Below are 25,841 nucleotides of genomic sequence, written 5' to 3'. Positions count from 1 at the left end.
TTTCAATGATAAATCATAAGTAGTGCTTATTTTCACTGGTTCCAGAGTTGTAACCAAATCAAATTTCAATTAATGAAATATTTGGATCTTAGAAGGTGAAGGCACATTGGTTTCAATGCAGCGACTTTTTCCTTTTTTAACTTTTTTTTTAATTTAAATATATTGATTTATTAATAATTATTAACCTCTGTAAAAATTTTTGAATTAAAATGAAAAGTACATCAAATTTTATTTCACTAATAACTTCTTAATTTGTGGACGTGTTCTCAAGTTTTCAAATTTTCTCTCTCTTTATATTCATCATTCTCTCTTAATCTTTTTATCCTTTCCTGGGTTTTAACATTTTCTTCCTCTTCATATTTATCATCTTCTCTTAATTTGTTTATTCTTCCCTTGTTCTTAACATTAACTTCCTATTTATATTCATCTTCTTGTAATTTGTTTGTCATATATTTCTTCATGTTATCTTTCTTTTTCCTGTATGATTGTTTCTTTTTCACTTTTGATTATCACCAAATAATCGAATAATAAAAACTGAGTATCTACACTGTAAGGTCAAACAACAATAGTTGTAAGAAGCATATTACACACAAGTGAAAAAAATTTTCAAGATTCACTTTAAATTGAATACAATTGAAAAATGTACTTTATTTTTCTGTTAAATTAAATCAAATGATTTAAAAAAAAATAAATATACAATTTTTAGATGGTTTTGCTAAGCAAATCCAAAAATAATATGATTCTAAATTATAATTTTCAATTAATATTAAATAATCAGATCTTTCACCAAATCTGATGTGGACACCAAATGACTTCTTTATACGCCTAATAAATTACATATACACATTTTAAAAAAAAAAAATTTGATTTCACTAATAACTTCTGATTTTTTTAATTGTTATTACTGAATTATTTATTGTAATTTTTTTTTACAATCGGAGGTTAATAATTAATTATTCATAAATCAATATATTTAAATTAAAAATAAAGTTAAGTAAAGGAAAAAGTCGCCGCATCAAAACCGATGTGCCTTCTCCTTGTAAGATCCTAATATTTTATTAATTAAAATTTTATTTGGCTATAACTCTGGAACCAATGAAAATAAGTAGCATTTATGATATATCGTTGAAAAGCTCTCAATGAGGGCTTACTACTACAGCTAAGAGAAAGTTCAAAATTTAAATATTTTGGATTTTTTTTGACATTTTTGGTTAGGCTGATTGCAATCAGAATGGGAAGTGCACAACTTTATGTTACAATAGTCTTAAATCTAATATTTCAACGTCCTAAGGCCAATCATTTTTGAGTTATACGAGATACATACGTACATACAGATGTCACACCGAAACTAACCAAAATGGATTCATAAATTATAAAAATGGACATTTCGGTTGAAATCAGAAAATCTAAATTCTTCACAATTACAATATTTCCTTTACTTCGTACAAGGAAGTAACATATAATAAAGCCCAAATATAATAAACATATATGCAATTAAATAAGTTTCAAAAGATAATGTAATAAGTTTCGAATGTAATCAGTACAATTAACTATTTGTTGAAGTTACTCTTGAGTATCTATCAAATAAGTGCATGATATCTTAAATATAAAACTAACGCTAACCAAGGAACTATTTTTTTTAAATATTCAACAATAAAAATAAAAATGTACATAATACAAACCGTAACAAAAAATGATAATAAACAGAAAAATGATAACACTCACCTGACCAATAGGATCTGGTTCATCAGGAGATGTTGTAATTATTTCCGGGTGTACAGATGCTCTACGTTCAACCAGCTGTGTTAGGGCGCATGAAGATGATGCTTGGCATTTACTAACACATTTTTTATGACAAGTCATCATACAACCACCACACTGGAACGCATCTTTCAACCATATCTGAAAAATTAGAAGAAATAAGCGTTAGAAAAATAACAGACTAGGTAATTAAAATTATTAAGGTAAACAAAAGTAGTGATTTTTTTTAGAATGTATCTTATTTTAACCCGGTGTTGCTAACTAGAGAGTGTTGTGTTCACCCTACATGCTTTTTTGTTATAATGTTTTTCTTACAGTTCTTAAAAATACAACTGATTATGTACCTTTTGTACTGGGCGTTTAGAGATATTAGTCATTAGTATTTCTTATATTATTGTATTTTTTGTTGATGTTTTCAGATTGTTTCTTCAGTATAATATCAGTGAGCCTAACACTCAGTAGCTAGTAAATGTTATGGAAAAATTCGGTTTTTTCAAGTGTATATTTATGCATTTAATATTTGATGTTTCTACACAAGTTTATGGTCTCACTGTTCACATAAAAAGAACAGGAAAACAAAAGTTAGGTGTGTAAAATGTCATTCTGCTATTTGTAGGGAGCATGCAGTAACAATCTGCACAAAATGCAAAAAAAAGAAGGGATTAGACCCTAAAAACGATGGTTACCTAAAAAATTTCTCTATTTATAATAATTGAACTATTTTAGCTAAATGGGATACATTTTTTCAAAAATAATTCATCGATTTGTTTTGTTATTGTCGTATAAAACTAATTTTTCTTGTAATTTATAAAATGTTGACTATTATCTTTTAATTTTCAAACTGGAAACTTGTATATTAGTTTTGTTTGTAAAATAAGTGTAAGAATAAATTACATGCGTTATGCAAATATGGTGTATCTAAAATCTCCAGATGCAACCCAAACAAAATACATCATTTATGTAAGTAAATAATAGTTATTATTAAATAGTTTAAACAGAAAATTAATTTTATATCATTAATTAGTAATAACGAACAATAAAAAAAAAAATAATTATTTGCGTAAAATTGACAATAATCGAACTACGGAAGAGAAAAAGCCGAACGGTGAATGGAGCACTCACCAACCAGTAACAGCGTAACACATGACCTAGCCAACAATGCCGGGTTAAGAATGAATTAATTTTCTTAGTCTGTATCTGTTTGCCTTTCTTTCAAATGGCCCTTTTTCACTTAGTCCCTATACTTTTTTATAGTCCTACATATATTTTAAATAAAAATCAAATTAAAAATAAAATAAAATTAAAAAAAATAATTTAAAATATCCACAAAATACAAAAATATATTCCTTAAACTTTGAAAATGTAATTTGTACTAAATTAAGATTTGCTAACAGGTTTGTAGATGCTTGTTTTCAATTCGGTGCAGACTTCAAAAAGTAAAATTTAAAATAACAATTGAATAATATTACTTTTTAGAGTTTTTTAAGTCAGAATCTTTTAGTTTATTTTTACAGCTATAAATTAATAAGATTTAAAATTGTACACAGATGCTTAAAATACGTGAAAAAAGTAATTACAAGTACACAATATAAATTGTTAGTTACTCTTCATCAAAATAATGGTACACATAATTTTAGAAATTCAACAATGAAGTTAAAAATTCTGAACATAAGAAATTAATTTTCAATAGTTTTCTGATGTTTTCAGCTGTTAAAAGTAGCTAGTGTGCTCAGCAAAAGACCTAATTTGGGTATTAAAATCTTTAATAATGTATTTAAAGTATACATCAGGTTATCTTCTTAAAGTACCCTGTTGCTGGCAATATGTTGCTTCCAATGTTTCTTCGATTTTTTAATATTTCCCAAAATCTGTTTTTGGGGATGGCGTGCAGCTATTGTATCATATTTTCCTCAATGTCATTTATGATTTGAAAATTATATCCTTTCACTTTACCTTCAATTTCAGGTTTTCTTCAACTCGGAAAATAAAAAAAAGACTGCTGGGCCTAAGACAGAAAAGTAGAGTGGACAAGGCACAATGATTGTTTTATAATTTGTCATGTAATGGCAAATAAGAAATGAGTTGTGAGCTGGCATGTTGTCATAGTGCAACATAACTCTGGTTTTCTCACATCTCAGGCCTTTTTTCTGTATCCTTCAAATGCCCTAACATTTTCATGTAGAACTCCTCGTTCACTGACAGATCACATGAAATTAAATCATAATGGACAAAGTCTTTCCTCTAAAACACCTGCCAACATCACCTTCATATTTGAACTCATTCGGGCTTTTTTTTGGTTGAGGCGATGGTTGAACACTGTGACGGTTGCATCTTGGTTCTACATTATATCCGTAAACCCAGGTCTCATATCCTTAAGATATAAAATGTTTTAAAAAATTTTTCACTGACCCTGGAACAGTAAAAAATTATTAACATAATTCTCATTCTGCATATCGATCGGCAAACATAGGATGAATTTTGAGAAGATGAACTGAATGTTATATATTTTTTAAAATTGTATGGCTTGATCCTACGCTGATGCTCACTTCCTCAGCAATCTGTTGGACAGTTAAGTTCTTTATGAACCCGGTACGAACTGCCATCTATGTTATCAATGTTTATTAAAGCAGAAGATTACCCAGGTCTGGGATCGTCATCGATTGATATTCTGCTTTCTGTAAAATGTTTAAACCATTTTTAGACTGCGATATCCTCATGCTGTCTTTCCCAAACGCTTGCTGAAGTATTTTAAATATTTCTGTGGAAATGTTATAAAGTTTGAAGCAAAATTTGTTACAAATACATTTTCGTCAAGATCTTTCATTCTCGCTTTGTTAATAATTTGACAAGAGGTTAGTACATGTGTTTACTCCAACAATCGTAGCTTGAAAACTAAAAACGGTTGCAAGGTGCACCAAACAGCACTGTTTCTGAGAGTTACCGAGAGCCAGTGCCACTTGTTGGAACTTGCTCTGTGCATCCATTGGTTCACAGTTACAAAAATTCAATCTTCTTTTTTTGAACGCATCTCATATTGGCTAAAATAAAGTATTTTGCATAAAATTATACACATAAAAATCTAAAAAATCATTTATGAAAAATTCAACTTTAAAATTTTGTACGTATACCTTTTTAAAACAAAATCCACACTGTGTAGCACGTGTAAAATGAGTTCGAACGAAATCATGTTGTGCGGTAGGAACTGGTGCAAGAGTAGAAGATACAGGCAGTGTTGGGACAGCGGTGATAACAGGAGGTTGTGGCTGAGGAGCCGATGTCGTCAAAGACAATGTAGAGGCACTAGATGATATGAATGATATAGCTAATAAAATATCACCAAAACATAAACAAGGCTCAAAGCCAGGATGTGAAGAAAGAGGATGATTTAATCTGAAATAGAAAAAGAAAACACTTCAAACATTTGGTGAATGTAAAAATAAAAGTTTTGGTAGCCTATTTTTTTTAAATGTCAATTTTTTGATGCGCCGAGTAAAAAATTTAATTTGTAATTTAATTATTTCAAATATTTTTTTCGAAACTTAAATTTTACTTCAAGTATAAGTCCCCCACTGGCTTTCTTACAAATAGAATAATTAGTTTATCAAAGTTAATGTTACAGTCTCAAAGTTAATGTTACATAAAGTAGCCATTTTGACAGATTTGTATGAAAATATTAAAAAATAAGTTAAGATATCAGTAATAAAAATATATTTTACTTCTAGGCTAAACACATCCTTTTTCATACTCATACTTAAATTTTCATATTTCAGAGTAATATGACTACAAGGTAAGGTAAGAATAAAAAAGTACAATAAATAAAAATTAAACTACCTTCTTAAGTTTTAGCGTAGAATGTTTAATATTCCTGTTTTTATAATTTGTAATAAATTTAACGTTAGAATTCAATCCTTTTAAGTCGAACACATCGGGACAGCAGAGGCACATACACATCCAGATGCGTTCCTTAGCAAGAGGCTGCACACATGCGCTCACTATCAATTTCTTTCCAAGCCTTATAATTCAATTGCACACCTTTGGTTTAACTTAAATTAATGCAAATACTCGTACAATTTGTATGTTAAAATAAAATCAATTGGTTATTAACACTTTTTGTAGTAGTATAATTTACAGAATTCCTCTGATACTTTTCAATTTTCTAAAGATTTTACTATGGTCTGTAAATCTTTTTTTTCTTTTTTTAAAAAAAAAAAAAAACTATTTAAAACATTCTAAAATTCAACAAAATAACCTGAAACAATTTATTCAGTAATTTTCAGATATTAATGAACAGTAATATCTGAAAATTTGTATTTATTTTTTATACAATACTACCTCTTTATTTTTGAATAATACAGTCTATGGTGGAAAAATTAAATACAAAGATAAAATTTTTAAGTGTTAGTTATTCGCATAAGATATTTCTCTTTTTTGTAATGTTATCAACAAAAATAAATTTTTCAGTTTTTATTTACTCCGGTCATACTGAAAAAAGGTTACATCAACAAGTGGGTTTTAAAAACAGTCGAAAACATTCCTCTAATAAAAACTGAAAAATTGTAGATGTACAATTTGTAATGTATAAAATAGAAGTATAATGATGGAGTTTCTATTACACCTGAACCGCTAGATGATTATTCCAACAAAGAGGTAAATAGATGCTTTTATATTTTTCAAACTAATAATTTTTTAAATAAATGTAGCATATTTTAAATTTTCTTTATAATAGTACGATTTTTATTCATTTCTATAATATTATTACCAGTACCAGGTTAAGTCATACGACTGGTAATGGTACAAAGAGAGCATCATGTACAAGGTTTGATAAAAAAAATATTCAGAATTATTGTTTTTCTCAAAAATCTTTCTTTATTCATCAATATTGATTTTGTCACTTACAATGTACTCCTTTTCAGATATAATACATCTGCCAGTGCTTTTTCCAATCTTCGAAGAACCTCTGGAATGTAATTTCCGATATGACGTTTAGCTTCTTCAGCGATTCTGTCTTTGTCTCTTCAGTGTTGGCAAAATGTCATTTTTCAAGGTTCTTTTCAGCTTGGGAATAGGAAGAAGTCACAGGGGGCCATATCTCCGCCTATAAATCCAGCGAATATGAACGCTGAGGTGTTATAATAATGTTATCTTCAGTAAAAAATTCACAAACTGTGAAGTGTGAGTAGGTGCATTATTGTGGCGCACAAATATTATATATTATATATTTGTGGTGCACTAATCCAGGTGCTTTCTTTAGATTGCTTCATGGAAATGACGTAGAACTTCCAGGTAGTAATCCTTATTGACTCTCTGGTAGTGATTTAGTGATTGTCCATAATCATTTTCTTCACTTTTTCGGCATTTTCATCGGTTGTTGATGTACTGGTTGTTGAAAATGATAAGCGCCGTGGACGGCGCTTATCATTTTCATCTTCATAGCCCTCTAAGAAACAATTGTACTGTTTGTAAATACTTGTTTTATTCAGATAAGAATTGCCAAAAGCAACATCCAACATTTCCAATGCGGTGGTGCTGCACTTTATTCTATTCTTAAAGCAAAATTTAATGCAAATTCTTTGTTCCATTCTTTCCACAAGTTAAAAATCACCGACCATACCAAACTGGAAATCCAATATGGCTACCAACGTAAACATTCGTTAGGGACAAGTATACCAATATAACAAAAAAATTATGCAACTGGACTTATACAACCTGAGGAATTTAAAAATTTTGCATATTTTTTTATTAAACCTCATATTTTTGTTAAAAATTCTTTTGTCTCTAATTATGAATACTTATTATAACTTTTTTTTATTTTATGTTTTAATCAATTAAATATACTATATAACTAAAAAAAATTAGCTATATTGTATTTTTCCTCTGATTTAGTACCAACTGTATCATCAGCTGAGTTTCTTTTTTCCTTCAATGTACAAAATCATTTAATAAGAGACTAATGGCCACAGCAGATAAACTACTAAACTGAAACTGTCTAACATTTAAGCTGACATTCCTGACATACAAAATATCAGCTATTTGAAAAAAATTTTAATTATTATAACCTCTTGTTTCAATTCTTTGTTCATTTCCAAATGTCGGCTTCACTTTAAATGTGTACAAAGAATTTGCATTAAATTTTGCTTTAGGAATTCAACATATTTCAAGTGAAGCTGACATTTTGAAATAAACAAACAACTGAAACACTTGAAATCTGTGGAAGAACAGCATGCTGTGATAAGATTTTTATTTTCTGAACGTGTAAAATAAGCTGTAATTCACTCGCGGATGAACAGTACAGTAACAAAGCTATTAACTGTACAAATTTTTATAAATGAATTGAACAGTTTAAATCGGGTAGACAAGTGTCACTGATTTTCATTGCTGCAGAAAACCGATGGAAGTATGAACTGACACTTTTCAAAATTGCATTAATGATCTTATTCACAAGGACACACATAATAATTTGGGAAATTGCTCTTAAATTTGTAGTGTTACTATATGCACTGTCCATTCAATTATCCCTGATAAGTTAAATAACTGCAAATGTGTCAAGGTGAATTCCAAGACAGCCAACTTAAAATCATGAAAACATCTAAACTCACATTTGAACTTAAACAGCAGAATGTAGTGCTTTAGATTGCATGAATGTTTTCGTTGCACTCACGATGAAATCTGTTTTCATCATTTTGAATTGGAATCCCAAACAACAGAGTATGTAATAATGGAAATATCAAATTTTGGATGCCAGGAAAAACTTCAAAACCTAAATGTTGGCCAGTAGAGTGCTGTTAATGGTGTTTTAGGACTGTGAAGGCCCAATTTACGGTAATTATTTGAAAGAATAAAGTACAATCAACAGCGGGTATTAAACTGTGATATGTCACAAAATAAAGTGAAACTCACAATAAGGATGAAGAATCCTGGTTCCCTCTCAAAAGGTGTAATTCTTCTGTATAATATTGTCAGCCCCTACCACTCAAAAGGGTTGGGTTCGGAAGTGCTGGTACACCCACCTTACAGTTCCAATCTCATACCATCAGATTTTTGTTTTGTCTGACCTTCTCAAAAGAATTTTTATGGGTATTAAGTTTGGCAACAATAAGCAGACAGAAATGCGGTGCAAGAATGGCTTAGAACCAAGTAGTTCTTTACTACTGGAATAAGAAAGCTCAGAGAAAGGTAGGTCAAGTGTCCAAATGTGCCAAATATTATATCAAAAAGTATAATTAATTTTGTTGTCATTGAATGAATAATACATTTTTCTATAGTCATTTCTGTCTTTAATTATGACCAACCCTAGTATCATTATCTTGTGTTCACTTTTTGGACTTTTTTTTCATAACAATAATGTCGTTATAATTTATGTACATTTTAATATTGCTAAATTTTTATGAAAAATTAATCAAATTACAAGTACATTTTAGTATAAATTATATTTATTATAGTTAAAATAATAAATTGAATACTCGAGCACTACATTAATTTTGGGCCTACTTGCAAGTACTTACAAGTTTTAAAATTAATAAACTGCTTGGATTAAAGAGAAACTCCTTATAAGAAAATAAACTGAGGAGCATTTGAGTGGCACAACTGTAGCATTATATCTAAGTTTGTATGTGAAAACTGATCTGTGTCTGGTCAAGCCTTACTTGAAAACAGACAAAATTTAATCACATATCGATCAGTCAGATAAATCAATTTTATGCTGGTCTTTGATCAGGGATTAAGAATGGCAGTGGATAATTAAATCTTGTTCCTCAGCTTACAGGAACCTGTGAGTAGCAGGGCCTATGATCTACTGTAGTGATACCCAGTGCGGAATAAATCATGCACTTTACTACTGAAGAATGCCTTAGTACTCTTCAGGAGATTGGAACTTGCAATCGGTATACAGTAGAGGCAGCACACAACATGATAGGGCTCTATAGGTAAAATTATGCTGTTTTTATCACCTTCCACATGGAGAAGCAACAATTCACTTTCTAAATACTAACATAATTTGATTTATTATCGTTGAGTTTATAAAATTAAAAATTTAATTATCATTTCTACTTTTTCTTTAAGAATTGCATAATTAAATCGCTTAATAAATCTGAAAAAAAATTAGACAACTTACACATGACATGTTCTTGTACAGTAAAGTTTCTGAGTATTCATAATTACCAAAAAAATTACAATTTTGCAGAACCTTCAGCTAGTACTGTTATTTAGTAAAACATTAAACTAATATAATTCAGAATGGTGAAATAATTTTATATTTTAGTTCATTAAGTTTATTAACAGCATTAGATGCATAAATGCAAACAGCAGTACTCTGAATACTCTCAGTAGTCTGATGAATCGGCACTCATGTGTATCCAGCATTAATTTGTTGTTTATAGATGTTCTGAATTATTCTCTGCCAAATAATCTAATCAAAAAAAAAATATTCCAAACAGGAGGAAATTAATTTTCTACAGAAAATCTAATTACAAGTACTTAAGCGATGAAAAAGTTATTATTATTTTTCAACTTTTCAGTTAAGATATAAAAATTAAACTTTGCATCTTTGTCATGAAAAGAATAAAATATAATCTTTACATTCTAAATATCAGTCCCATCAATTCATTCATTTTTTAAATTAAATACTTTCCCTGAGTGAGGTGAAATACTTTCTAAATTGCAATACCTTTTCCCTACCAAAAAAAAAAAAATGTAAGAATAAGTAAGAACCAAAAATACTTAGAAATTAAATTATACAGAAAGAAAACTTAAATCATATTACGTATTGACTAAATGAGGATCAGGTGGTAACAATGAATATAATTTAATATGATATCCAGAAGCCGGTATACAGCATTGTGATGCTAAAGGAAGACTGATATGTCCCAGCAACATATTTTTCTCTCCTTTACTCCATACACTTAAATTTAAATATCTATGCTCTGAATTAACATAAAATCGAAGAGTTTCATTATAAGATATCACCTGAAAAAGATTAAAAAGATTAAAAAAGATAATATTATCAAAATACATTATAAATGAAAAATACAATAGCTACATATTTTTTACAGTAATATGTCAGGCAAATTATTTTTGATAATAAAGCTGATATAATAAGTGTTCATTATGAATATTTATTTTTTTTTAAATCTTGATTTTTTTATCATTAAAAGACTAAACAAATTTTTTTGTGGCAATCATAAAAAAATGAGTTTTTATTCACACTAAACAAAATTATTTAAAAAGTGGGTGATCATGGATTATTGCCATAATCACTCATTGACACAAGAGAGTTAACAGACCATAGAGATCAGTCATCAATTAGAAAAAGTTAGAATCACTGGTGATACCTCATGAAGAATATATATATGCGTGTGCGCACGCACACACTTTGAACCAACATTAAATATGAGTAATACTTGAACATATTATTTTATACCAAACAACAAACAAAAACATTTAAAAGTGACAATAGTTACAGAAAGCAAATGAAACCTAATATGTTATTCCGTGGATAAAAAAGGAACTATCCTAGCAATTGTGTGATTGGATCAATGGAAATAGTGGTAAAGCCTTGATTATAACAGCATTACAAAACATACAACAAATTATAATCTAAAAACTTGATGTGTATAAAGCTATATTAATTATTTAAAATATATACTCAAGAAACAATATAAAAGTAAATACATGAAGATACTAGATATAAAAAAATAACTAAAAAAATATCACAATTCAGAAGGCGATAATTAAAAATTATTTGATTACATATTTATGTATATGTTGAACAGGATGCAAAAAATTCATGGTTTTTAAACATTTTTTTTATTAGTATTACTTAAAATTCCTTGAAAAATTAATACTGTTTATACAAAAGAGATCTTTTAATTACATTCTAAATAAATTGGGAAACAGATTTTTTAAGTCGTTTGGTAATTTATTAAAAATTAAAACTGTATTTCAGTTTATGAAAAGGCTTTTATCAGAAAATGAAATACGGAGTTGAATTACATTAAAACAATTCTGTTGTCTAGTTTGATAGAGATGCATACTGCTATTTTTAGAAATAGCAGTATGCATAGAGGAATAGTCACTTAGGTGACTATTCCTTTCAGCAAAGATTACAACAATCATACACAAAAAAAAGAAAAACACACAGTTAAATACATCCTTAATTAACAGCTGTAATATGAGTTGCTGACTGTCCCATAAAGCAGGCAAATTAAATCCATCTTCCCAACTTGACCATTCCATAGTACTCTCCAGTTATAAAACACACAATACAATAGTGTAATTGACAATATCCTAATCGCATGTTGCATTCATCAGAATTAATTTAAGTAGTACATAAATATTCAGCTTAAAATACTACAGATCAAATACTTAGGAATCTGAATCGGTATTAAAGAGACTTTACCCGATAAGCAATCACCAAGTAAGGAGATCATTTTGTCCTCCTGTCTAATAACTTAGTTTCCTATCTGGTGATAGCCACCAGACAGGAGGCCAAGTTATTAGGTAGGTACATAGGCAGAGTCTATGGAAAAAGCCTATAACAGAGCTTTATCAAACTAAACAGATTCTAAGGACATACTAATTTAAAACAGGTTCTACTTACTTAACGCAGATCAAAAAGGATCACAGTCAATATGAGGAAAATCCATTCTAAAATGTTAAAAGAGAAGGGATTAAGGATTACGGAAAAAAGATGATCCATCCAAACCGAAACTGCAAAATGAAATAAACAACCCCAACCAAAGGGCAACTTCAAGATCCTGTTCCGGGCAGCGAGCATCTATGCCATCCTTAATACTTTAGATCACAGATCTTTACTCAGGAAGGGAGCAATGCAAGATCAACAATTGTGCACATAAACTGCAATAAATGTTTCTCTTTCATATAGTAATAAGATCGGCCCTGACTTTCCATTCCTAGAACTATGTAGTTTAAGCAAGTATATAAGTAAATCACAAACGGTTAAACAAGATTACGTAGTACTGCAACTGAATTGTAATGTAATGACATAAGAAAAATAACTTACATCAGAATAAGGTTGTTCTTTGGTATTTAAAACTTGCAATTTTGTATTTGCATCATTATCACAGTCAAAGCTAACAGACAATCTGTTGAGTTTAACTTTATGCTCTGGGCTACCACGCAATGACCTTCTAGCTGGAGAATCTGTAAATAATACATCGATAATAATTTTCAATTACTATTTAATCTATTTAAACAAAAAAAAGTAATTTTATAATCAAATACTAAAGTCCAGCAATAAAGCAGATAGTTAAATTTTAAAAAATCTAAAGAAAAATCAGAGACAATACTTTACAGAGAAGACAAAATTAAATAATATAGAAAAAAATAAAAGAATGGAAGTGCAGTACGTATCCAAAATCTTAAATGAATGGGAAATACGTAACATATAAACGGTAATGGTAAATGGGAATGGGTAAATGCATCCCTTATACTGAAACAGTTTTTGCATTATCTAGTTCAGATGACCCTACATAATACATGGAGTTATATATTCTTGTTTTTTGTTAAATTCAGTATGAATTGTTAAGAGTAAGCCTACATGTTGATGAATTGTACTCAAATTATATATACAAGTTTACTATATGGTAACCTGTAATGTATGTACAATAATGTTCAAATTAATTGGGACATAAGTTTTTTTTTTTAATTTTTACAGGAAATAATTGTCTGAGACCAGTTTTAACTGCTATGAGTTATTGTGGTAACTTAATTTTGACTATTAGAAACTACGGGGCTGGGGAAAAACATATTCTCTTTGATGGCTTTAGGGTCCCATAACTCTAGTATATAATCAAATCTGGCAACACTTCTGTGCTTTTGAAAGGCAATATATCACTGAATATTTTTAGAAAGGTTACGATTATCGGTTTATTTATTTAAAAGTAACTGAAAATGAGTAAAAATAAAGAAGAAATTTGACAACATTTGAAATTTTACTACAAAAACAAGGTTGCTAAAAAAATTTGTCATGTTTGTGGACATGATGTGGTATCATGCGTAGTAAAAAGCTAATTCAAGCGATCTCAATCTGGAAACTTCAATGATGCACCTCATTCTGGTAGGTCAATGACTGAAACAGTTGATGAAATCATGGAAAAAATTGAGTAAGACCAGCCCATAGCAGCTGTATATGATGTCAATAAAAACTTAAACATCAGTTTTGAGTTGTTTGAAGAAGGCTGGTAAAAAAAACACTTGATGTTTCGATGACACATGATTTAAAAATAAAAAATTTAATACATCAAACTTCCAGCTTTGAATCTTAGCTAAAATGCAACAAAATTAAACCATACTTGAAACGACTTATTAAGGGGGTTGAAAAATGAACAGATAAGGAGAATGTGTATGGAAAAGATCAAAATCAAATAGGGTAAAGCTCCACTAATAGCTGCAAATCCAGGACTGATACCAAGAAAAGTGATGCTCTATGAGAGAGTGTGAGGGGGAGAGAGGGAGAGAGAGCGTGTGTGTATATATGCAAATGCATGCACACACACACCACACAGTGGGTTTGGAAAGGAATTTTCACTATGCGTTGCTGCAACCTAGTCAAACAATTGATTCTAACCCCTACTGCCTTTTTCTTGATCGCCAAGAAATCAAGACAGAAGGACTGGAATTGGTGATTAGGAAAAGTGTCATCATCCATAATGCAATGCCAGACTGCATACATCTTTGGAGACATGTTGAAAATTGTGAGAACTTGGCTAGGAAGTTTTGATGCATCCACACGTAGTCCTGACGCTGCACCATCATACTTCCATTTGTTTCAGCCTCTACAGAACTTTCTTGACGGTATAAAAGTGACTTGAAAAGAGGGCAATGAAAATCACATTTACATTTTTTTGTATAAAAAACACAAAGTCTTACACCGGTATGATTTTACCTTAAAAATGGCAAAAGGTGGTCGATCAAACAGCACATATTTGGTTTAATATACTTCATTTAAAATATAAAAACAATTTTGCATTAAAATATGAAGAAATTTTTCCCAACCCTTTAGTTTGATCAGTTTTTGTTCGGCTACAAACATTTGTCACAGTTCATAGATAAATCTTGTAGATTGTGTATGTGTATACTAGCCATCTGGTTGCTGTTTGTGTTAATAAAAACTGGATATTGCTCACAATGAAAGGGTATAGATTGTTGTTCTTAATGAACATACATTTACAATTGTGAGACATGCTACTGCAGATGGTCTTGGAAAAATCTAGCTTCTCCAGAATAGTAAGTATATATTTATATATATATACACAAATGATTTAGGAGCATTTTCTTTCAAATAAAAGGGCACGTGTTGATGAAAACGTAAAATAACTCCTAGGGTGAATAAAATTCATCCTCAAAAGTCAAGTGAGAATGTGTCATTATAATAGTGTAAGATTGTCATTATACTGATGTGATCTACTGTACACAATGTATTACTATGTTCTTATCAGATTAAAGTTTTATTTTTTATTTTATTTATTTAACGCTTTCTGTGTGCATATACACTTATTTATTCCATTCTTTATGTGTACTTTTCAAATAAATTCAGATATCATCTGACAGTAAAAATCTCAAATATCTTATGAAAGGACTTAAAAATAAATCAATATAGGATAAATAAATTACCTGATAAAGATGTAGAATTGCTACTATCACTATCAGTTTTGTCACTTGATCCGCGACGCTGCCTTAACCCAAATGATTCTTGAGCCTATTTAAATTAAATATCAACTTAAAATTCAAGCAGTAATAATAACAATTATATTAATAAAAACTGTTTCATAAAGGCTCTAATTAAAAAAAAAAAAAAATTAACAGTTGATGAAAGTAGAGTCACCTCATCTTACACCAACATAAGGATTGTTGAGGCTAAAATTATGCCGACAACTCATAACATTCTCCCATGGATGTTGTTAGTAAATTTTCATAAAAAATAAAGGTTTGTCTGCAAAAAAAAGATACAGCAATTGATCCCAAATCTCACCCTCTCATGTTGACTGAAAGGAAGGAATTTCTGGAGATCGGCTTTACAAATTTGATGACTGTGCTCAATTAAAAATGTTAGCTGACAAAAATTTTGCTTCTACATTTACAGATCTATAGCTACATAACAATAAAGCATTTTATATTTAATTTCCAAAGTAAATTGTATTCAAAATCTTGAAAAAGTTGTTCCTATTTTACATTTACTATTCCATTTCTATTAAGCCTATTTTTTATTAAAATCAAAAAATGGTTTCTAAGAAAACAGGCAGATTTCCTAAAAACAGAATTAGTTGTTTTGTACAAATCAAAAATAGTAAAAACTTACATTCATAACTGCTTGCGTAAAAAATTATTTACATTTAAATTCACTATTATCTGGTTTTTTGTTATCCACCTTGACCTCCCATTTCAAGCTAAATAATTAAGAATCTATTGTAGTTAAAACACTATCATTAATACATAGTCAATATTTACAAGACCAATCTCCCTCTAGCTTACAATAGGCTAATTTTGAATCTAGCAACTGAATCAAAGAACTAACTTCAGAACTAAACATGGCTGTTTATGGTCACACAAACCATTACTCAAAATTACAGGAATGAAAACAAAAAAACCATCTTGGCAAAATGGGTGAGGCTACCTTATCGATCGGTTTAAACTACTGTTATGCGCCATCTGATTTGATGTCATCAATCACTTTTTATCAGTAAAGACAAGCCTTTACTTTTGACATGTGCTTCAGATACTACAGAAGATTGCTTTCAGGTCCTCATTCGCAGCATTTAAATACAATAATATATTTTCAGTTACATCAAACAGAACATAAAACAGCAGTCGAGATAGCTTAAATCCTATTGGCAAAAGACAAGGGTACCGACTGATGTCTCATTCCCTCATGATAATAGTATCATTAGTAATTCTTTTTTTTAAATTATCTCACTGCTGGAGAAAATAAGATAAGAAAAATTAAGTTAAACATAGTTCCATTAGGAACATGAACAAAAGATGTGATCCAGAGTTTCCTCCTGCTCAGTATTGTCAGCATCAGGCGAACAATACTCTAAAAGAAAATTACATACGTCTACTTTAGTGTTCCAGGAAAACACAGAAAGGATAAATATAAGCAGACATCAAAATTTCTTCGATTATAATAAGAATAAAACAGAAGTAATTTCTAATAATTATTAAATTATAATTCTTATACTATTAATAATATATTGTTAAAACATAAAAAAAGATACCTTTTCTTCAGGTGGAGGGATAATTTTTATTCTTCTTTCAAGACGCAGAGATATTCGTTCGCCGCCTTGTTTAATACACTTGGCGACATTTGACAATGAATTTACTCTTTTACCATCAACAGCTACCAATATATCGCCTAAACGTACATCACTTCCTATCGAGCTAGATACTGAATCGACAACTACGCACACCTATTTTGAAATATCACAATCAACTTATTAATCAACAATAAAGCATTAAAAATGTTATTAACAAGAGTTGAAATCATCAATGAAGACAAGCGTAAACAGAAAACAAGAAAAATGAAGGATTGACAAAAATGAAGCTGATCATTGATCTACTTTTGTACTAATTCTTAAAAATACCAATAACTTATTAGTGTAAATCATATATACTTACATGAAATTAATTGTACATAGTGGAGGTTCTCTTGATATTACTAAAGCTGATATTTTATGACCAAGGAAAGGGAGTATACTTATTCATTTACACTGCTAACAATAAAGCAAATCTCTTAATCTAATAATCCTATTAACCATTTCTGTTATAAAGTGTAACTTTTTATTAAGCTGTAAAAACTCTCAGTCAAGATTAATGAGCAGCTTTAAGTGTTCTAACAATTCACTAATTAAATGAATTTTAGTAAGATTTAAAATAGTATATGATAGTCACAGAATTAGTATTGGCTGCTAGTTATTAAAATGTGTTAAATTATTTAGTTAGCAAGTTAGTTTCAAAATGTAAATGCAGTTTATGAAATTTGATACATTCTATTGTTAATAAGATCATCAATGGTTTTATATGATATACTTTTATTATTATTACCCTTTCTGTGACAGTTAGTAAAACAAAAATTGCCACCCAACATAAGGTAACAAATTTAATAAATTTAGACTGATAAATAGTCACTCTCACACTGAGGAAAATATTAGGCAGCTGATTTTCTTCTATTTTTAGTGATTTTAATTATTTTCTGAATTTATTTCAACAATATTTTAACTTTCAGTCAAAAAGAATAAAGACTGTTGTTTATTAAAAAAAATTAGGTCAAATTAATTCTTTGAAACTATAAAAACGATAATCATAACTTCTGAACCCATGGAATGATTTTTAAAATTCAAGTTAGCTTTTCCTTACAAGGTTCACCTGTTAAATTTCTGATTTGTCATTTTTTGTCCCAGAAAGGAAAGAAAGAGATTATGATTTGACATTCCCGCATGAATAATACATTACTACAAGTAATTTTAGGCTACATTACAATTAACATTTTTAATTAGTTTTTATTCTAAATTTTAATCTCAAAAAATACTAAAATGACTTTGAGCATTTATATTTCATTGCTTTCAGAATTTTCTGTAGATTTATTTTCATTTTTCTGTATATTCAGTTTAAATCCATTTCAGATTCTGTAGAACGATAAAGAAAATTGTTTTAATCGGATAATAGTATTTGTTTACTGCAGATTTTTATTTTCATACAAATATTTAGATCATTACAAGGTGTCAGCCATAAGGGCCTATAGTCTGGATTCTTGAATCATCAACGTCTTAAATTTTATATTTTACTACCATATTATACTTTATCTCGATCCACTGTTAGAGTATATCACATTCAAAGAGGGAATTTTTTTATATATTTTTTTTTTTTTTTTATAATAAAAGTAGATTTATGTCTTCTCTAGTCAAACTTATAAAATGTAATTTATATTTAAAACAGGATAGTTTCATTTTTAATATTTTCATTACTTCGCTAGTTTCTGGGCCTTTGTCCAATCAATTAGATTCCAGTGTTGGCCGAAAGGACTTCTCTGGCTCATCCACAATGACAGAATGATTTTTTTTTAATACAAATATTTATATCTTTAAGCACATATTTCAGTCTTTTATTAGTACGTATAATTTTGTCGCGTAAAAATGTATTGGACCTGAGTACAAGATAAGTTATCTATTTTATTTTTACTGTATATTTTAAATAAATCAAAATTTTTGAAAATTATATTTTTTTATAAAGTAAATAATTTTTCTTGAAAGTATAATATTATAAATTATTAAATTCATTATTATTTTTTAAAACAAAATATAAATAAAATCCGATTAAAAAGTTCTATTTATCACCTTATTTTCTCACAGTACCAGGAATCTCAAAGTACAAACTCTGTATCCTTCAAAATTAATTATCTACGGTATTTTAACTAATAATAAACACCCTTTGTTTAATTTTTCACAGATTTATCTTATTTTTCCAATCGGAACAAAGATGTTCCATTATTTTTCATAATCTTAAAAAAATTTCTTTAACACATTAATTATAAAATGTTTATAATGACAGTTGCTTTCTCATTTATTTTACTTATGAACAGATAGTAAAAAGTCTTTCAATTCATAAATAAGTATACATTTTGATAAGTTTTATTCAATTTGCAATAAAAAAAACCGCGATGTGTTTAAAGAAAAGCAATCTCAATCGTTCAATAAGATTACTAATCAAGCACAGGACTTTCAATAACGAGTGACAACAATATTTGCATAACTTCTCATATTCTTTCAATAAGTTTTCTCATACATTTGTAACGTATTAAATCACACCAAATTGCATTATAATCTATCTTCAATATTTCATAATATTATTTCAAAATGTAACTAATTGAAATCCTAGCTAAATTTTTTTAACTCCGGCTTTGTTAGCTACTTTGTTTAGCCCGTTTTTCCGGTTTATTTCTCCTAGATATTTACATTTTTCTACCCTATCGATCTTTCCATATTTCCTGCTATTTGTTTTAGTAAATGTATTTGTTCTCCTGCTGTTCCCACATTTTCTGGAAAAAAACTTCAAACAATTGATTCCTAAGATTTTTATTTAAATACTATCGATGATATAATTAAATAAATCTGTTATTTAATATGTAAATAATAATAAATATATTTATATATTTTTTTTTTAATAAATAATAATCAGAACATTCTGAATATAATCGTCGTAAGTTAAATAAATTTTAATTACGTTTTACAAAGTATTTCAATAATTGTTTTAATGTATTTCAAAAGAAATACTACACAAACGCAAAAAAAGCTAGTAATTTTTTAATATATTTTTAAAACGACTTTTTTAAAGTCGATAAAAACATGTCCTCTTGCTAATTTTATACTAGATTTTACAGCAGATTTGTAAAATGTTTTATAAAATCTATTTTAAATAGTTTAAATTAAGTAATCAATAATTTATTATATTATTTTTCATTTCATAAGGCTGTTCAGTGACCGCAGTTCAATTAATTTAGCATGTCTGAAAGAAAATAATTCACTTCTTTAAAAAGTCTGAACTTTTTTTTTAATTAACTTACCTGATATTTATCGGGTACGAATTCTTGTTTAAAATTAACTCCAAATTGGCCAGCTGAACCTTTATTAACCGCAATATCGATCGTTAAATAACTTCCCAATTCAGTATTAATCATTTCAACCCATGCCATCGCATCTGGAAAAAATAATACTTACTTTGAAATCGATAAAGAAGAAAACAATTAAACAAAACAATAATTAAAATTAATTATTACTTCTGCACATAATTAAGCATAACCGAACTGCTATGTGTAATAGAGAAGAGTGCATGTATGGAACCACTTATCTTGGAATCAGCGAAAACAGGAACTGTCTTGAAAACAGTCGATTAAAGAACTTTGATTTTAGATGATAATATTTTTTTTAGTATCGATCGGTTATTCCATTCCTTCCTGTTATAAGCCAGTCTTTTAATTTCAACAAATTTTACTATGTAAAATTAATAATGTTACCCTTTACAGAAACAGAATTACTCCATGATGAATTTTTAAACAACGTGTACTTGTTCAATGAATATTTAAATAAGCACTCAAATATTTTGAAACTGTTATTAAACTATGTAGAGATTTTATTTATTACTTTCACTTAGACGTATGCTATTGTTTAAAAAAATAATTACTTTTATTTATTAATACAGACTCTAAGCGCTTCCCCTTTTTATTTTATTTTTTTTTTGGAATGCTACTCTAATCAAATTTTTTCACAGTTTCCCTCAATCCTTCCAGACAAAGGTCAAAACAATTTCTTTTGTTATCCACCAAATAGCAAATCTATCATTTCTAATACGATTTATTAATCTATATAATCTTTAATTACATCATGATCTGAATTTGTTTATTTATACAGGGTGTCCCATATAAAACTCAACCCAACCTTATATCGGTAGGTAGTGAAATAATAAAAAGGCATGTGTAAATGTAAATGTAATTTTTATTATTACCATCCATTACCTTACATTTAGAGTAAATGTTGGAAGTGGCCGCCGTCTTCTTAAATACAAGCTTCAATTCTTTTTACAGCGTTTCTTGCAACTTTTTTCAAAGTTTGTGGCTGGATATTTAATACAGCTTGTTCAATATTGACTTTCAATCGTTCAAGTGTTCATGGTTTGTTGCTGTAGGCTTTTTCTTTGAGGTAACCCCAAGAAAAAAATCCGCCGCAGTCAAATCTGGAGATCTTGGTGGCCACAAGCCTCAACCGATAACACGATTACCAAAGAATTCCTCAACGACATCAGAAGTAGAACCTGCGTAGTGCGATGTCGCACTGTCATGTTGTAGCCAGCAGTGTCTGTCTTCCAATTCCAAGAGTGCAATGAACTGAAATAAGATATCTTGATATCGTTCTGCATTAATGGTGTACTCGAAAAAAATAGGACCGATTATTTTCTTCTGCGATATCGCGCACCACACGCCTGACTTCTGTAATTGTTTTTCGTGGGGATTTTCAGCACTCCAAATTCTACTGTTTTGGCTGTTTACGTAGCCATCCAAATGAAACCGTGCTTCATCTGTGAAAAATAACGAATCCATAACATTAATTCCCTCACGCAGAAATCGATGGAACCATTGACAATATTGTAGCCGTTTTTCTTCGTTGGGCTCAAGAAGTTGATGAACCGTTTGAATGCGATAAGGTCGTAATTGTAATTGTTTGGTCAGCCGATGAACAGTTGATTTAGACAAATTAATTTCAGCAGACAAACATCTGATCGATTTATTTGGGAGGCGAGTAATCGGTCTTTGATTTCAGCGACTGTATCGGTATTCAACACTGACGCAGATCTTTTGTGTTCCTTGTTATTAACAGAACCGGTCTCTCTAAATTTTGCAACTAACTTTAATACTGATGTTTTGTTAGGAGCCGGTTTATCTGGGTACTTATGGCGAAACAAATCTTGCACTGCAACCGCTGATTTCGTACTGAAGTACGACTCAACAATGAAAACACATTCATCTAGCGAAAACACCATCTTGTCTCTAGCGATATACTGAACGTTATGATTGCATTGTTGTTACTATCGCTACTGCGTCGCCGTGATGTTCAGATGTTGGACGAGTCCATTTCAGTGTCTTTGAAATTTCAGTCTTGACTTTTGAAATTTCATGGATGAGTGATTGATGGGTTGCGTTTTATATGGGACACCCTGTACTACATCCTAAATGTTGTCTTATATACTGCAATTTTTGTTTTCCTTCAAAGTTTTTACTGCCTTTTTTACATTCCTCAGTGTATACAGATTAACATTCCAAGTGACATGCATGTAATATTATGGTCTCCCGATCTCTGTGGTGGAATGATAGTGTCTGTGTCTTTCATCTGGAAGTTCCAGGCTTAAATCCGATGAGACACAAAAACTTATTATCATCGATCAGTAACTATAATTGGGTTCAGTCTGTTTTATATATATATATATATATATATATATATATATATATATATATAAAAACATCATAATATTACAGATTATAAAACTTATAAAAAACTGACAAGTTCTTAGTATTATTACAATACATCATTTTAATCGGGCACGCTGTTTTATCTAACTTTATTGTTTGGAAATCCTATAAAAGAAACTTTACAATATTTAGTATTCTTTTAAATCCACAGAAAAATCATTATGTGCATAAAACAATGTATGATTGACCACAAAACATCTGGTTTTAATATACATTTATGATATACTTAAAGGCACCTTATTTGATCATATAACGTACAGTCTGCGTTTATAGTTATTCCATAGTAAAAAAACTCTACTGGATACAAAAAAATCAATAAAGATCTAAAAACTTATTTTTTACAATTTTTATATACATATTTTAATTTCTAAAATAATTTTTTTTTAAATATTCATGAATTTAAATCTTTCTTACAAAATCTGGCAGTAGTCAATTTTTTCTAAAATCGTTTATTTATTCAAATGCTATAAATGATATATATAATTAAAAAGGATACAGCAAGGTTTAAATCGATAAAATTATCAAATTTTCATCTAAAATACAAAAAAATGCAACTTATTTGAAATATGGTAAGAATAACCTGTTTTTCAAGAACGGATTCATAAAGGCATAGTATTCAAAGCGTTAACTAAATCTAAACATGTCTTAATAAATAAACCGTCTACCTAGCTCATTTCTTTATGAGATTCTTCCGTAAATTTTTTTCCTACTTGTCTTATGACATTTTTACCAACTTACCTCATTTTCAACACCCTTCAACACCACATTTCAAAGGCCTTTGCTCTATTTATCATCTATGTTTTACTACCATCAATTATGGTGTTATAATCCGCATATATATTTTCAAAAATTTCATTCAATTTATAATTGATATTAGCATGCATCTTTTTAATGCATGAAAGCTCTTACAGTTTAAGCCATCTGCTTTTTTGATATCAGCATTACTTCACCCCATCGTTGTAATTTTAGCGCTTAAATAATAAAATTCATAACTTATAGAATATTTTTATATTTAATTCCTTATTATTCTCCCTTTGATCAGACTGGAAAATCTTTTTTTTGGTCTTATTTAATTAATTTCAAACTAAATTTCTGTCCGAGTGTTAATCTGTAGCGTTCAGTATTTCTTCTAATTCTTTATTTCTGCCGGAAATAGAATTTCATCAGGAAACCTGAACAGCTACCTATTCTTCCCTCAGGTAGTTACCCTGCTCTCAAATTGTTCCTTCGATTCCTATATCTCTTCTTCTATGTACCGATTGAAAAGGAATGAGGACAGATTAGATGTTTATTTCACTCCTTTCTGAGTCTGAGAATACCTTTCATCTTCTACTTTTAAGATATCACTATTATACAAAATAAAGTCAAATTTTAAGTAATTATATTTAAATTTTAAACATTTTATTATACTAAATTTGATATAATACTTTCTCCATATCTATTAATTCAATACCACATGTGTAAATATGAAACCGGAATTTTTGTATAGAAAATACACGTTACTGTATGAAAATGATAAAAAAATATTTTATTTGAAATATTGTCCATCGCTAGCTATACATTTTTCCCATCTCTCTGACAATTTATGAATGCCACGCCAGAAAAATTGTTGCTCTTTTGAGACAAATCAGTCAGTGAGCCATTTTCGTACATTTTCATAAGAAGTGAAGCGCTGCTCAGCAAGGGCGTGCAAATAAACAGTAGTCAGATGGAGCCAAGTCTGGTGAATAATCCGCATGCAAAAGTATTTCCCAACTGAACACCTTGACCGGTTTTGCTGTGTGTGATGGTGTATTATCATGATGTAAAACCAGTTTGTGTTGCATTTTTTGATATTCTGGTTGTTTTTCACGCAATGCTTGATTCAAATCAATCATTTGTTGTCGGTAGCGTTAAGTATTAAAGTTTTGCCAGGTTTTAGCAGCTCATAATAGATCATAGCCTTCTGATCCCACCAAACACAGAGTATCTTCTTTCCATAGCGATTTGGCCTTGAAATCAATGTGGATGGTTCACCTGGAGTTACCCATGATCTGTTACACTTAGGATTCTCAAAATATATTCACTTTTCATCACCTGTCATAATTTGGAGAAATGACTTTCTTTTGTACTTGGTGAGCAGCACTTCACAAGTGGTTTTTCAGTTTTCTTGCTGTCTTTCATTCAGTTCATGTGGAACCATTCTCCCATCTTCTGGATCTTTCCCATGGCTTTCAAACATAAAGGAGACAGCTTCTTGTGTTACTTTTAGTTGATCAGAGAGTTGTTGTTGCATTTGAGCGCCATCCTCATCCAACAATGCTTGCAATTCGCTGGCTTCAAAGTTTTTCAGTGGTCTTCCACGTTCTTAGTTTCTCACGTCAAAATCACTACTTTTGAATTTTTTAAACCACACAAAGCACTGTGATTTATCAAAAGCATGCTCACCGTAAGCTTCGACAGATTTTTCAGCATTTTCAGTTGAATGGTGTTTCTTTAAATGGTAACAGAAAATCAATGCTGTCCACAAATCGTAGTTTGTAGGTTCAAAACTTGACATGTTTAATGCTAATTAAAACTGTGCTGTTGTATGAAACTTGTATTGTTGCGAGTTGAAAATCTTTGTCAGCTGTCAAAGAAAATGGCATCAACCATGAGGTTTGACAGTAACTAATAGATTGACAGCTACAGCCATCTATAGGCAAATTCCAGTTTCATACTTTCACACCTTGTACAGTGAAGCCTGCTTTCCAAAATTAATCTCTGACTAAGAAGGAAAATCTTATATGAGTAGCAGTATGTGTGCAAACTGATAATTTGTAGAAAGAAGTACAAATGAAATTTAGGAAAAATAAGTAATCGTAATTAAATATTCTCACCTCAGTTCTCTTTTAAGTATAGAATATACTTAAAAGTAATAATGCTTATAAACTTTGATTCACTGCTAATTGAATTTCCTCTGGTAATTAAAGTTATGAATTTAAATTCAATGTAATGAAAAGTTTGTTTATGAACAACTATACAAACAAAAAGTTGTAAGTATTGTAAATTACAGTGCTTTATAAGATAAAAA

General features: G+C 29.4%; 1 protein-coding gene across 4 annotated transcripts in view; it reads right to left on the bottom strand.

Annotated features, from left to right (window-relative positions):
- Pdzd8 (PDZ domain containing 8) overlaps positions 1 to 25,841 on the bottom strand; it is a 158,100-nt gene that overhangs the window by 91,312 nt on the left and 40,947 nt on the right. For all 4 annotated transcript variants that reach the window (XM_075370139.1, XM_075370140.1, XM_075370141.1 and 1 more), the window contains exons 7-13: positions 20,333 to 20,466; positions 16,992 to 17,183; positions 15,391 to 15,475; positions 12,779 to 12,918; positions 10,520 to 10,722; positions 4,890 to 5,151; positions 1,726 to 1,902 (exon numbers count right to left, since the gene is read on the bottom strand). In XM_075370139.1, the coding sequence (XP_075226254.1) occupies positions 1,726 to 1,902; positions 4,890 to 5,151; positions 10,520 to 10,722; positions 12,779 to 12,918; positions 15,391 to 15,475; positions 16,992 to 17,183; positions 20,333 to 20,466 (1,193 nt within the window). The remainder of the gene's footprint in view (positions 1 to 1,725; positions 1,903 to 4,889; positions 5,152 to 10,519; positions 10,723 to 12,778; positions 12,919 to 15,390; positions 15,476 to 16,991; positions 17,184 to 20,332; positions 20,467 to 25,841) is intronic.

This window comes from Lycorma delicatula, chromosome 7, assembly GCF_047948215.1.
Source record: "Lycorma delicatula isolate Av1 chromosome 7, ASM4794821v1, whole genome shotgun sequence".
Taxonomy (NCBI): domain Eukaryota; kingdom Metazoa; phylum Arthropoda; class Insecta; order Hemiptera; family Fulgoridae; genus Lycorma; species Lycorma delicatula.
The sequence above is the reverse complement of the archived record's forward strand: the minus strand, read 5'-3'. Positions and strand labels throughout refer to the sequence as shown.